Raw genomic sequence first — 16,155 nt, forward strand, 5'->3', positions numbered from 1 at the left:
TCAGAAAAGCGAATCTGAATTAACTCTGCAAATGGAAAATGAAACTACTTTAATCTCCTGAAGGGACACTCATATTTACAAGGCATTATTTTTAGTCTAAAATGCAAACTAATTTGTGTTCTACATTAGTTTCTTACTTTTTTTTTTTAATAATTTTTATTTTCTTGAATAGTCTTAAAAAATGGTCCAATTTGGACATCAGGACACTTCCATGAATACATAGAATATGATATTGCTGCAAGCATTTAGACAGCAGTTGTATTTTTTTCTGCACAGGCTATATCTCGATATAGTCATTTACCAATCTTATGCTAGGCAAACTCAGTGCTTTATTTGAATGAAGACTAAATTTTCCAACTAAAGTATCATAAGGTTTATATCAATTAAATGTTTTGTACAGCAGTGTTAAATTGATGTTCATATAGAGAGGGAAGAAAAAGCTATGGGGAAATTATTTGCCCATATTTAAATTATTATTTTCTTTGGTGTCTCAGGCTTTTGCAAGACTTTTTAGTACAATAGCAGTAATACTCATTTTTTGGACTTCTGAGCTCATTCTGGCTCTGTAAGCAAAGTAACACAGAAAATCAGACAGCAAGCTGAAAAAACTGGGGCTTGTGGGTTTGTTTTTTAGTGATTAATCTTGTATGATGCCGCCTTATTTCTGAATAAAATAGGTCCATGAGCACATTTTTATCTGTATAATTTCCAAACAGTCCTGTTTAGTTTCTCAGGTATAACGAAATCACCTGATAGCCAATATACAAAGCAGTTATACTGGAAACAATTAAAAGTTGTCATCCACTGCCTAGAGACTAAGCTGAGAGACAAAATTTCCAACAAAGGCTCCACCTCAGACATATGGCATAATGCTGCTGTAGTTATCACCAGCATTGTCAGGAGAGTTTCGAGGATGTCGGTGTTATCACTGTGACTGTAGTGTTTGTCAGGTTGCAATCCCATATAAAGGACTTTTTAAAAAAAGTGCCGCTGCATATGCAGCCCCTTCAACTGGCCATTGAGTTCTCCCATCCTGTCTCTCCTCTCCTACCACTTCTATGAAAATCCCATTGCGCTGACAACCATACGCTCCTTCACAAAAACCTGAAACAGGCAACACCTTCAGTGTTTCAGACATGACTTCAGAACCAGGCTAGATAGTTTATTTTATGCTACAGGGGTCAATAAAAATTAACAGAGAAAAAAACCACAAAACAACAAAATAATTTAAAAATGATCATGCACATGATTTAAAGAAATGAATGATGATACCTGTAGTGCAACAACACAGAAGAAAAATACAAAGTCTGTAGATACAGTAACTCTGAAAACCAGGACATTCTTAGCTCATTAACTGTTCCACTTCAGTCTTTGCTTCTTGCCATGAAAATAGTCATGTGGTTGGAAGCAATCACATTTTCTGTGGAATATTTGCTATTAGCTTAGGACTAAAAGATTAAATAGACAATAACTGAAAGAAGTCAGGCTTGTGTGACACACCACATTTTTTAAGCTATTGCACGGGAGTTCACGTAATTTGTCTATAGGTTAATATCTGTGTGATCAATTCCAAAGTCTTCTAGCAAAACCTCTTCTACTCAGAACTATTCAATAGTTTTAAATTCACAGACACTTGGAGGTCTCACCAGAAGACCTGCGCTTCGTGGTGAACACCTGGAGTGGACACAATCTTCACTACCCATTTTTACAGCTCCAGTATTAATCTACTTTGGTTACCAGTACCTTTTAAGACGCATCGCTTGTATCTTTTTTTTGCATACCTATGGCTGCAAGGGAGGGAGGACCTGGCCAGTGGTCCATCTCAATCTTTGGTATCTCGTTGGGTGCTGGTGCATGAGCTGCTGGGAACTTGGAGGACTTGATGATATCCTCGGAGGACTTGCTCTGTGCTGCCAAAGCAGCTGCATCTAGATGGCAATCAGGGAACTTAGCTATGTAATATAAAGGTCTTCCTTATTTTGGCAAAATTTTATAATTTACAAGAAGTTGATTTTCAAAAGAAACATTTTCACGTTTTCCTTTTCTAATTGCAATTTGAAGCAAAGTAATGTCTTTCTCTTGCCAATAGATTGGAATCAAACTCTCCTTTCCTCCCTCATCCCCATCCCCAAAATAACCCCAAATTAACTTTGGATTTTACTAGGGTTGCACAGTGTTAGAATGATTAGGCAAGAGTAAGAAAATTCAATCTAACAGTATTTGTCAATATCTCCTAAGGACAGCTGATTATTAATGAAGATGAAACCAGATTTATATACTGATCTGTCTTCCCTCTAGGGCAAGAAAACATTAGTTCACAGGAACAGCATTAATTTTAGCTTTACTCATGCTAATTATTTCCTATGTTTCTGTAAAAAGCTGCAAAAGAAATAAAAAAAAGAATTCTGAAACAAATATGTTTATTTAATCAGTGGATTTTTTCTGCTGCATGCCCTTGCTTATTAGCATGCAGTAGTAGTAAAAGCAGATGTGAATTCATTAATAAATACTAAACTCCATTCAGATCCTGGCAGGAAAAAGCACTTGCAATGAAATGAACCCCACCAATAAAATATCTCATCAGTGAGGCATCCACTTAAGATTCCTGTCTAAGCCAAAGTCTCTTAAAAGCATGTGAGGATGTACACTATGGCTTTCACTTCTTGACATCTAAGAGGATTTAGTTTGCATTAAAACCAGCCTTAACTACTTCTTATCTGCAAACTGTTAGCTCAAATCACTTTCTCTTCATATAAAACGATTGTATTCAGAAGCAAGGATTCTGGACTTTTCCCTTTCCTCTGTTTTATTAAACAGAGACACATCTGTTAACGAAGTGAAGCACCGTGTTGCTCATCCAACATGTTCAGGGTAGTTTAGGAACATCAGTATTAGATATCATCGGGAATTCTCAGCATTTTATGATTGGGAAACTAAGCATAATTGCAGGTATGGAGGAAGCTGGTCAGAGTTTACAAAAGCATGACTTCAAACAGTACTTACGTATTAGAATTGGTGATGTCAGTGGTTAAACATTCACATGTTAATGGGAGGTGAGGAGATACATTAAAACCATAAAAATAAACAAAAATAATGTTAAGACTTTTTCCAAAATGAGCATATGGTTTGAAACTTAAAAAACAAAGAGGAAAAAACCCTCACGTAAAACCACAGCAGTGTTGTTTGCAATGCTCACTCCTGACTACAGAATGGACTTCCTGGGCTTCTCAGCTCAATGGCTCTCAGCCAACTGTTCGTCTAAACCCTGCAGTACTGCTAATTTGCTACTTAACCCTAAATACATTTAATTGGATAAAGGGTCTGCAAAGGGATACAAACTCAAAGTCTTTAAAAAGTGGAGTCATCCGTCTTTCACCACATTACACAAAAATCACCTCCTATTCAAAGTTTTCTGTTAAAAGCAGAAGGGAAGAGTGAACACACTCTTGTTATAACCAGGACCTTGCTCTGCCGTACTAAAGACTGGCAAGGCAGTGGGCTTCTGCCATCATTCTTATTTCAGACTTGCTATAACAACATCTACACAGAAAAGATTAGAGCACTAACATTGCTGTCCAACTCAGAATCCAAACACTTGGAAAAACAAGTACAGCATACTACCTGAGCTGTATCACAGGGCTTGAGAATCAAATTAGCCCTGTCAGTGACAAGTCATCTATATTATCTTCAATAATTAAATAATAACATCTCCACCTTCGCTGTTGAAATAAAATATTGTACTTTGTCTGTTTAAAATAAGGATATTCCATGAAGTTCCTGTCAGAAAACATTGTTTTTAATCCATTTTAACATCATCAGTACCTGTATTCTGAAAATATAAACTTAAAGAGGTGAAATACAGGAAGGCATCATAATGCTAAAGAGACAGCAAAATCCCAGTTAATGGCAATTTTTCCATTAATATCAATGTGGCCAAGATTTAAACCATAAGATCCAAATGAAACAACATGCTTTAAAACATAATTACTCAGCAGGACATGCAGTAACAGCTGTTTCAAGCGTGGACTACTAATTTTTAATGCTTGCAAAGTAAAAACTGAATGCTTTTCACTAGTCTGCATGCCTTTTAATTTAGTTGACACTCCAGTTTTGAAATAAAAAGAGAAAGATCATTTACCATGCTGTTTGTAGATGGGTGGTTTTCTGTAAATGTTGACACCTTGATCTGTGAAATTGAGAAACAGAAAAATGGGAATATGAAAACTGCTTCACTTGTAGATAAAGATAACTCCAACACTAAAACAATAGACAGACCAAATCAAGGATGTAGCACAAAAAACAGCCAGAAAGCTATTTCAGTATTACAGAAAATCAGATTATTAAGGAAAGAAAACATAACAACAAGTGAAAAGTCAGAGACATGTGGGATGAAGTCCTTTGGAGCTGATTCTGTAACATGTGGATGCATCCAAGTCATGAACCATTCATTTTCAACATTCAGAAGATTACCAGTGGGATACAAGTTAGAGAGGAAATGCAAACAAGCAAGACATTTCAACGGTGAAGATACAAGCCTTTTGGAGAAAACTACCCCAAATAACTTTTGTGGAAAACTGTGCTTCAGTCACATCAGCTCAATTTTCTTCCCAACTGACTGGCTGGATTGAGCAGAGGAGAATGCAGTGAGCCTACAATTTACCTCGAAAATCAGAGAACAAAAGAGCTGCCTAATATGCTGTTGTTGTCTGTTCAAAACAGTTACACTTCAGTGAGTCAAAGGGATGCTTTATGAGTGTTAACTGATACACTACTAAAATTCTCAAACCACAAGGATAGATTTTATTTCTTTTTTGTATTTTTTTTAATGTAAGGCCCACCAGATTGCACAGTATCAATGCAAATCTGAATAAAAACACCTCCCAGAACTCTAATGCAGTAAATCTACAGCATGTCTAAAAGATACAATACTTTACAAATAATTATCTAAGAAATAGAAACCAGTTTGTTCCAAACTACTTCCCCACCCAAGCCAACACTTCATGTATTCGGCATAGCTACAAATACAGAAGTTAATCCAAAATGAGTGCTACAATGCAAAACCTGTCAAAATATTACTAGAAGACAAAAATGGATACGGGGAACTAGAAAATTAATGTCAATTTTTCTTTTTTTCTACTTCATACTGCCTGAAAAAAAGTTTTCAGTTACATCAGAATGAAAGATGAAAAAGCATTTTAGAAATACATGCTGTGTATCGCAGATCCAATTAAAGTATTACAGCTGTCAACTTAGCCTTTGGCATTAAGGAACGCTAACCCTAGAACTCTGTGGAAACAGAGGCAAATCTTACTCAGTAGAACCCTACGTCCTCGACTAAACAGGCAAATCCATTGCACACAAAGACACTGAAGTATTTCACTCTTGTTAGTGATCTGTTATGGCTACTTGACCAGCCAACAGGTATAAATGTTACAAGGGTAGTCATGCAGTGCTTTTGCGCACATCTATACCAGAAAGCTAGAAGGAGGACAAGAACATGGCTCCTTCTGGGGCTGCACTGTGCCAGCTGAAGCGGACAGGTCTCCCACCATGCTAGAGATTATTACTCAGAGCTATTCATGCAAGTGTGCGTTAGCTTACGCAAGTCAAAGTGAGCCAGGTTAGCTTAAGCAGTTAAAACAGTCTACCTTAGCCAAGCCAGGTCACACTGACTGAAAAGGGATTTCCCACAAACAGTTTATCTGCCAGATCTGAGGGAAGGAGGAAGAGCGGTAGCCTCTGGCAGTGCGAAGGGATACTAGACTGAAGGGGACCTGAAGAGTAACTGGATATAATAAAGCTTTCAGCTAGCACTGATGCAGTCAGAAGATGCATGTCAACAACGCTAGGGACACACCACTCTCATCTCATCAAAATGCAAGACAGATGAGCTTCTCAGGGGTTGGAAGAACTGTGCAGCTCACTTCAAAACAGAGCCTGCCCTTTACAGAGAGGACATCCTGAGGTATACATATCCTTGTGGATCTGCAAGTCTCCCTGAGGGCACCAAGCCATTGCACAAAACAAGTAAAGAAACATCCTCATCTGCTTTAAAAAAAAGGGAACATTAAACTAGAACTGCTTGGTTCAAGACTGAAATAAGTCGCAAAAATCTGAATGAACAACATATGTAATGTCTCACTGGTCAACTCTTTTCTACGTGCCACTGTGAATCAAAACCAACTCCTCCGAAGTTAGCAGCTTAGCTGAGGCAACTGTGAGAAAAATCAAGCCCTACATAGCTCATATCCAGCCCACAGGCCATCACCAAGGCATTCCAATAGTGAAAGACCTGACCAACAGAATGGGTAAAAATCACAATTAACACCCTCCAGTCCCTCCATTTCTTAACTCACTACTCCTCTCAGCAAGCCCAGGAGCAGGCTGTTCCAAACCCTGCGGGTGCACCCCATGATAAACAGCGTGAAACGATGAAGACAAGACAAAAGTTACAAAGGCTACATTCTACACTGTGACAGGACACCGAGACACATACAGTGCCAGCTCCTACCTGGAACATGGAAATGTTTAGGGGCCTGAGCGTAAGTTGGAGTGAGAGGGCGGCTGTCGGGCCGATAGGGGACAGGGGAGTTCCGACCGCTGGACGGCTCATTGCCTCCAATGAAAGAATGGAGAAAACAAAATGAGAAGAGGGAGAGCAATAAAAAAAAAGTAAGCCCAATCAAACCCAAACAAAATCGGTGGAATCAAAACCTCAAGGGAAAAAAGAAGTTGAACAAAAAATATAAATACAAACAATAACGAGAATTGGTAGCCTTGGTGACATTTTTTTCCCCCTGATATTCCTGCAGAGACAAATATTCATGTTCAGGCTAGAGTTGAGGTTTCAGCAGCTCAGACTTATTCTGACAGCATGCAGGCAGGAGCTGTGTGCTCGCAGCTGGTGCAGATGGGCAGCGTGGAAAAGAAGAATGGAAGGTTACTTGGCAATGACTTAGTACAAAGATTGATATTTGGAGTTAAAAGTTGCAGGCACAGAGCATAGTAGTTGATATGCAAACCCAAAATGAAACCAACTCCCAAGCAGATAGAAGCAGATGCTGGCAGTTACTACAGTTCCGTAAACCAAAAGCATACAGGAGATAAAGATGGAGAACAGCTGTTAGGTCACTTGGCCCATATCAAAAGGCATCCCTGTTCTATCCACACTCTTTCATTGGTTTAGCTCTCTGGTGGAGAATTTTTGATATAGCAAAAATAATTTGTAAAGCAATGCAGCCCATCTGGTGGCTGCGCCCATACCATTGGTTCCACCTCAAATCTCTGTCTATGGCAAATTTGGCTCTGGTGACATTAACTCATTACTGCTGATTTAGCAAATCTGAATCTAATGTCTAAAAATTTAAGTTTCATTTTGCACACACAGTTTGTTCCATTTGTAGGATTACTCTCACCAGGACCATTTCTTTGCCTCCTAACAACCCTCCACAGTAATCCAACGGCCCTGCAAGTTCCTGTGTATGTCAGGGAGAGAGGGCTGTTGCAGAACCATGCTGGGTGATCCCCAAGCATCAAGACTTAACAGCCAGATATCCAAACACATGACTGTGTGTATCATAAAAGAATGTTGCTGCCTTTTACTCTGTGCCATTCTTCACACTAGTGTGAACTTGCACAAGCAAAAACTGTCCACATGGGTGTTTATTTTACATGGGTGTGAGTGACCACAAGGGTGAAAAGTAGGGGAGCATCAAATCCCTTCCATTTTTCAGGTATGCAGAAGGGTTTAAAAAAAACCCTAGAAAAGCTGATTAGCAAAGCAAGTTAAAAAAAAGTGGAGGGGCCAAGGGAAAAAAGTACAGGAGGGCTATAAAACACAACAAAAAAGAAACTGCAGGCCTCCTTTCAGGTACTAGTTTCCTATATCCCATTAGAGGACCCGAAACCTTGGGACTTGGCACACTTACTTATGTACTGGGGGTTATCTGTCAATCTAAAAGGCACCAGAAGGAGAAAAAGAAAATGCTCTTTACAAACCTCGCTGAGAGAGATATGCCACAGAGGCCTCTGCCAGTATACAAGTTAATCCATCTGCACATACATGTTTTAAAAATTACATGCACAATTCAGCGCGCTTGGCTGTACAAAATTTGTTCAGAAGAATGCATGTGCAATATTCTGTATTTGCCACTCGGATATTTCAGCCCTGAGTGACTTAACGTACATGATATCCCCCAAACACAATGTACTTTCAACCACGTATGTTGATGGTGGTTTTCTATTTTGGGTGCAGTGATGCTGAGCTTCTGGCCAGGTAACAATAAGTGCTAGGTTTACTAACTGTGAAAAGCAGTATGAACGATTATTTAAAATAATATTGTCATATCTCAATGTATAATCTTTACTTGGCAGTTCCAATATTATGTTCTACTTGTCCAGCCCTTGAAATACTGTCATGGTGAAACACCTAACTTGGTTAAGCTGATTTCACTCATGTTTTTTGTTTCTATTGAGAAATGATGAGTCACTTTTCAGCAAAATTATTGTTTTGTAGGGAAAAAAACATCAGTATTGAGATGGCCTCAAGATATAATTCGTTCTAAAATGTACTACCTTTATAGAAACATGTCATTCTGCCTTTCTGCTCCCATTAGCAATTAGTATATTCAATAAAATAGAAGACTCAAAAGGGGTTTATTGATCTGTGGACTGTCATAACAGAGGAGTCACAAATACACTTTACCTGTTGGGAACTGGTAGTAAAAATGTGGGCATGTTCAATTTAAAACGCCTCTATCACCAACACTACAAATACAAGGAGGAAACCCTTCTTATCCCCCACCCCTTTATCTCAACTAGACACAATTAAGTGTGCTCACATCCATAAATGTACACTGGTTAATCTTTTATTTGGTACACAGACAATTTGTTCATAGAGAACTGGCAATGTTGGATAACACGTACAGTACAAGGCAGACAATTAGTGTGGTATCATCCTGCCTGTGTTGCTTTACAGAGGCTTCTGTTGGCTTTTATTTCCTGGTGTTCCTGTGCAGCCTCTCTCTTCTCAATGACTCCTACCATACTGACAAATGAGTCTATACTTACTAGGATGGCAGTCTCGTTACCTCCAACCACTGCGGGAGGGAATGGTACATCTACTTAGATTCCCATTAGATCATCCCTGATGAGCCCACTCTAATAATGAGGCTTAAGTGCTTCAGATGCTGCTGTAAAATCACCCGCAGTTTATGAAAGCAGTGCCAATATCCGTGGAAGGTGTACAGGCACACAGGAAAGCAGAGCTGCTAGCCTACCTGTACCTGCCTCCCAGGGCCTCATGGCCGGCCCGCGTGCAGCTTTACATAAAAGCAGCGGCTGTGCGTGCTTTGAATTTGGGTTCCTTGCTGTGCCTGCAATCTGCCTATTCTCTCAGATATGCCATAACTAGTGTTAACTCCACATAGCAAAAAGAGTACTCCAGTTCAACAACACTGTAGGAAAAACTAGCTCTCACACCCCTGACATGAAGTTGAATATGTGCATGTGTGTAGGTGGGTGCCGGATGTTAAGAGATAACGGAGTAAGTTTAATATAAAAATCAACCACTTGAGCACAGCAGCCTCAGAAGTGAAATTCAGAGGCTTGTTTTCTTTGATTCTGTTTGCTCCATCAGGTAGTTCCCTTTTTCTATAGCTTGATTTGTTAAGCAGGTTCCTCTAGCAGTCAGGAATATAATTGCTTGCCTATACACAGTCCATGCAGGTTCCTGCTGCCTTCTGAAGTGTTCACCACCGGGCTCACTGTGTGATTCACAAGCCAAGTTCACAGAATCAGGCCAAAAAACCCATATGCAGCCAACACTGAGCCTTCTTTCAACTTGCAATTTTATTGCTCTACTTCTGAACATAGGAAAAAGAGCTCAACAGCACCTGAAACCCTAAGTCCTATTCAGGTTTTGTCAAACTATAATTCATCATCTTGTCCAGATATGTAGCTCACATTTCCAGCACAAAACTGAATGCCATGAAACAGCCAAAGCATGGCTGTTTTCCAGAGCACAGCTTTCAGCTGCATCCACAAAACCCTGGAAAGAGTTATCACACACAGAGAGCATCTGATCTGAGACCTGCCTCAGGGAAGGAAAGCAGGAACCTGTGAAAACCAAGGCCAAAATTCACTAGGAAGGGGGGTAGATTCCTTATGGGAAGGTCTGTGAGCAGAGGAATACACATTACTTCGGAGCTCTTTTTACATGGAAGTCTTACGGGAGCTTTGCAATATTCTTGAATGCCTCTGAAAAATTCTAGGCATGTGAGATGAAATCCAGGCTCTCAATGAGAGTTTTGTCTCTGATTTCAGTAGGGTCAGGGTTTCTTTCATTCATGGACTTGTTTTGATTCTTTCATAGCAAAGACAGTACTTTATTGAGACAAGACCAAATTCAATGGAGAGTCCAAATGAGATTAAATGAAGTCTAAGCTGACGCATATTACACCCTCTTCCAGCTTGTTCAACATATATGTGACATTAACAAACTCTCACTGAGACTTCCTGAGGCATTATCTAGTCCCTTCACTCCTCAAAGTTCTTTACATTTGGCCTTGTCTACAAGGCTTGAGCATTCCACTTGTTTAAGCATTATGCTGCATGAAAACACACTGAAACTGGTCTAAATGTCTACTTTTCTGGCTTGAAGTAACACAGACGTAATATGTCATATGCCACTTTCATGCTCATTATACTGTTAGAAAATTATGCTCCTTTACCTAAAGAAAAAAACCCCACAACGTTACAGCTGTATGAAATCTTTCTTACAAACTTACTCCAAGTTCATCTTCCTGCTATAAGTACAAGTGGCTTTAAGAAAGGCTGGCCAAGTACAAACGAGATCACAGGATGCCTTTTCTTTGAATCACTGCAAATTTATCTATCCATCCAATTAACCCTCACATTGCCATAGTTCTCATTTCAGATATATTCACAGGGGTCTAATTCCCTAGTAGACATAAAAATGCTACTCTCAACGGTAATATAATGCAGTTCTTTTGGCTTTGAAAACAGACACCTAGAATACCCAAGACAAAACCCTACAGATAACAGTATCAGGGAGTTGCATTAGGTGCAGCCAGTGCCAGACTAATCTCTCTTTTCTGCTGCACAGATGTAAAAAGGGGGTACTTGGACACATGTGATACTCATGGAGGACAAATGAAGAACCATGTGGGAAATCCAGATCAACCTCATCAGTTGATAACAAAATCTATTTATGAACATGAAGTATCGAAGAGGACATACAATATAGTGCAACTGGACTTCACTCAACACTACTCAAATGTTAAAAAAATCCTTCCCCCCCAATTGTATACTGCGCAAGCTATAGCATCTCTTCCTATGAAAACACTTACACCTACACGTTTTCATAGTAGAGAGGTTTATTTAACAGAAATATTACCAGTCCCTATCATCTTGTCTCTCTTGAAGTGCACGTGCACTGCTAGTACATATATGCATATATACACTATGTGTATTTTCAGAGTATATCTGATTAAGAACTATCTTCCATCATATTCCTTTTACAGGACAAGACAAAGTTTGCTCCGACTTAAGGAACATTACAAATATTTGTTCGTCTAATGTTTTGTGGGCACTTCGTTAATCACTTAACATGCCGGAAAAATGACAAAAGTCTTCAGGCCTTTTTGACCTCTTGTACTTTTCAATATTTTGTAGTAATGGGAAGACAAAAACTTTTCCTAAGCTGTTTCCATAGCTACTTATCTTCATCTTAAACAATTTAGAGAAATAATGCCATTTTTTATCTAATTTAAGTGTAACATCGGATCTTATTGTATCTTTGCCTGTTATATGGGAGAATGTTCTGTTACCACACAGGTACACAGACACTGAACAAATCGCTACCAAATCCTTACATTTGATAGTATTAATGTATTAACAGCCATAACTTTTTCACTATGAGATTTGCAATTATTTGATGGGCCTTCTCTGAAGCTCCTGCAGTGTTTCTTATGTCACTCATCCTGCTGGGACTGTGGACTTACCAGCTCAATTCCCTGTCGATCTTATTCAATTACCTAACATCTCTACTTAGCTCTTTTAGCTGCAGCACCTCTTTCTGCTGTCCTATCCATCCATCCTAACACCCACTGGAACAGTCAAATCCTCTTCTGAGTCACTGCTCTTCCCAGCATGTACAGATGGACATCACTTAGAAGCACGGCTTACGTTTGGCTACACTGTTCACTGAGAAAACTGTTGCTCATGTTCTTTATTGACTACTATTCTCCCGCTCTGCATGCCATCAGGGAAGTCTGCAATATTATTTCATGTTTTCTTCCAGATCATTACCAAAAATACCCCAAATTAGCTTATCTGTGTACATTTTATAAACATCTGAGTTTGGTTCAATGCTCTGAGGGAACTCAGCTTGCAGTGTTGCACTGAAACACGGAAGTGTATTTTTGATTTTTTTGAGTAGTTGCCTTCCTCCACAGGGAGGAAAAACAAAAAGAAATTAAAAGCATGGGGATATTCCCACCACATTAACCTAGGGCCCAAACTTAGGTCACCTTAGAAAGGTGCTTCTTTTTTTCAACCAACTATTACAAGACTACTCTTTCTATTCAGCCACGTGAATTACAAGATGTGGGTACCTACTACTTGCCCCTTCTCAAACGTACCACATCCTCAGATGGTGTACGCTGTCACAGTTATATGACCTTGAGCTTTCAGGAGCTTTCCTGAGTTACAACACATAAATCCTGTCCAGGTCTAAGACTTTAATGTAAAATTTTCAGAAAATTGTGGATTCTTACAATGCCTTATGTGACATATCTGATGAGAACCACATCCACCCCTTTGTCTACAGTGCTTGCAATCCCACTTGGCCTTTTGTACTGATAACTGAAATACATACCTAATCTACACACCAGGTAATTTGAAATCTGAAAACCACAGGCATGGATTTCCAATAGTTCTTCTGAATTATCTGTTGAAGAAGCTATTTTCTCAACAGAAGAAGAATGAAAATGCCACTTGAAAGAGTGTGAGCATTAATTTAGATTTACAGCAAAGAAATGTTGAAATTGCAAGGATTATGAATTAACTGCATGCTGAAATGAGCAGCGTATCTATTTTTAAGGGTCCCAATCTTTTAAGTTTGAAGTGACATAATAGGAAAGTTGAAGTGCGTATTAACAAAACTAATCTAAGAAAAGACAAGAGTAAAATTACTAAAGGTGATCTGAGTGCTTGAAGAGCTATAACCTTGAGATTAGCATTTCTTGAAAGTTCATGGCAACAACTTCCTTGCAACTGTTTTTGATTATCTCCAGTTTATGATTATCTACATTAATCAGTGGTATTCAGATATCTACCAGAATAGAATCTATGTTCAACTTACTCAGCTGCCTCTTTTTGAGCTCTTGTAGGTGACATAAGCTATGACCTTCTCCCCCAGCAGAAGGGATGGCACAGCCAGAGAGTGCTCCAATAGAAATAAAAGTAAAACCACATTTGCAGAAAGCAAAAAACAAAACTAAAAGATTATTGAGCTGAATGAGCTCCTTGAAGGGACACAATGAAAGAAGAATCCTCCTTCCAAAATCAAACCATGGAAAATAACATTGAAAAACACAAGAAATGACCAGATCCTCAGGTAGTGTAAACCCCTGCAACTCCACTGCTTTCAGCAGAGTCTGCTGATTCTCACTAGTTGAGGAGAGGCCTAGAGGTTTTAATTTTACTTTGCTGGGCACTGACTATTGCCAATGTGACTAACAACGATTAACTTCCTTGTTGCCATTGATCTGTGTAGATTTTTTTTTTCTTCTCCATATTTTTGATCACCTCGCTCTCATCCAGGCAATATCTGTAGTCAATTTTTAAATGCATGTTTTAAGAATGTGGAAATAATAATTAAATTTTATCTGCTAACTGCTGTAGTGATTGTTATGTACTGCTTTAGAAAGAAGCTAAATTAGGCTCATATAGGTTCTAAATAGTAAATGACAATGCTTTCCTGTATATTTCTAATAGGTAACTGATTGATGACTCTTCAACTAGGGCCCTTAGAAATGACATATTTCCTCCGAAAAAAGGACATTATGTCTATTCTAATGTAGTTTTAAGTGTAACGGCACATTTCAAGGCATGCTCAGCTATACAGCCAATGACAACCTTACAGAGATACACCTTATTAGCTTTGACAGAATGCTAATAAATCTCCAGCCTGGAGGGTACTCCCTGGGGAGGCCTGGCTCCTTACCTTTGACATGGGGGATGAAGTGGTGTCGGAAGGGGGAGTTGGGGCGGGAGTCATGGTGAGTGGAGCTGAGACTGCTCGTGCGCAGGTATGACAACCGCTGCACACCAGTAGAGAGCAGCTCTGCGGCAGCAGGGAATCGGGGGGCAGAACAAAATGAAAACAAAGAAAAACAATAAGAGAAAGGCAGGGAAGGAGGCTTCAAAGGAAGAAAAAAAAGGCATTGAACAATTAGGATTCTGAAAAGAAGGAAGGAGAAAAAAAAAGGTTAAAAAAGACGTACCAAAGGGTTCATAAATGTTAGACAAAATTACAGGAAGTATTAGAAGAGAGGCTCAGATTTGAACTGCATCACTAATTTAGCATAACATTTATTGGCTTAACGAGCTTCTGATCTATGCCTTGTTACCAAAAAGTAGGCTGCTACCAGCATGCAAACATCACAAAAATTGATGCTCAACTAGTTAAGAAAGCAGCTGGTTTGAAAAGTGCCTGACCAAAAAGTGTGAGTTAAGAGGCATGCAAGCTGTTTTCTATTGTTTTAAGACATTCCAAAAATGCTGCCAACATCAGCTAGGGCACTGCAGGAGGAAAAGGCTGCAAACTTTTTCAAAACTTGTATCATTGCAATTTTTGAAGAACCTTATGCTGACAACGTCAACACAGTGGTTCACTTCTCTCTCAAGGGCTAGCTGGGAGCCAAAGAAAAGTTATCTGGGGCCACTGGGTTTATTCAAAGAGAAATTATTCTTGCAAACAACATGATGATAAGAAGTGTCATTAGGAGAAAAATGGTAAACAGACATGTGCTATTATTCAACATGAATAATTACTGTAGGAAAATTATAACGTATCATTAACAATTACCCCAAAGCAGGGTAGCAAAGATCAAAATGATAAATTCTACAGAATTACTTCTGTGTCATCTGAGAAACAGAAACAGGTGAGCCAAAGATGAGATCATCTGAACAGAGATAAGTTTGAACAGATATCTCCTCAGAAAATCCCTCAGGCTGCAAACTTTTGAAGATTTTACATTTGGATCCAAACTCCAGCTTGAGCCCATCCGCCCGTCGCAAGAGTTACATAAACAGAGATTGCTTCTGGGGAAGGTCCTTGACTGAACACAGACGGTAAAACTCAATCACAGTAAAGTCTGGAATAGGGCCTGGATTTGTTCGTATCCTTGAAATAACTGATACAAATGGAAAAATCCCCTCAGAACTTCCAGAATCAAGAGACAGAAGTTTGCAGCTTTTTCACGCTTTTAAGTCTCTTTTGGTTTCAGTTGTAACGTCATCTTAAAACACAGTCATGTTGTCAGCACTAAGTATCAGACACAATTTGCTTCTGTCCCACCTCCCTTGGGTCCTTTAAATAAGGCATTCACTGACAGACACAGTTAGCTGCTTTCAGCTCACTCCCACTAGGAAATGGCTACAGCATTCAAGTTCCACAGTGATGGCTCTATTATAAATCTTTAATTTTAAAAATGCAGCTCCCATTGTATATTGGCTTTTGGCATCCCAACTGTTCAGCTGTAGTCACCAAGGAAGATGGAACTGCATGATTGTATCACAATTTAAAAAGATCACAAAGATTTAATTCATTACCATAAGCAGTAAAATCAGTCTTGAAAAGTATTCAGTGAACAGCATTTAGAGACACATTTTTATGCAATTTGGGTGCAGATGAACAGTTGATTTTCAGATCTTGCTTTTATATACACGACCATTAATTTTGAATGCACTGGCAACCTGAATGACCTGTGCATTTTCTATACTGTACATAGAACTTGTACATCACTGCTAAAGCAGTAAATGAAGTTCGTGTTTTTCAAATGTTCCCAGGCAATTGCCCATGGCTTTAATTAAGAAATCTACCTTGTGAACCATGAGTCTGTTTTAAAA

At 39.0% G+C, this 16,155-nt stretch overlaps 1 protein-coding gene across 1 annotated transcript in view; it reads right to left on the minus strand.

Moving 5' to 3' along the window:
• The window catches only part of ABLIM1 (actin binding LIM protein 1), a 90,542-nt gene that overhangs the window by 10,084 nt on the left and 64,303 nt on the right, over positions 1 to 16,155 (minus strand). The window contains exons 12-14 of the mRNA XM_082002337.1: positions 6,512 to 6,616; positions 4,139 to 4,186; positions 1,782 to 1,928 (exon numbers count right to left, since the gene is read on the minus strand). Of these exons, the coding sequence (XP_081858463.1) occupies positions 1,782 to 1,928; positions 4,139 to 4,186; positions 6,512 to 6,616 (300 nt within the window). The remainder of the gene's footprint in view (positions 1 to 1,781; positions 1,929 to 4,138; positions 4,187 to 6,511; positions 6,617 to 16,155) is intronic.

The sequence above is a fragment of the Phaethon aethereus genome, assembly GCF_964289735.1.
Source record: "Phaethon aethereus genome assembly, chromosome: 7".
Lineage (NCBI taxonomy): Eukaryota > Metazoa > Chordata > Aves > Phaethontiformes > Phaethontidae > Phaethon > Phaethon aethereus.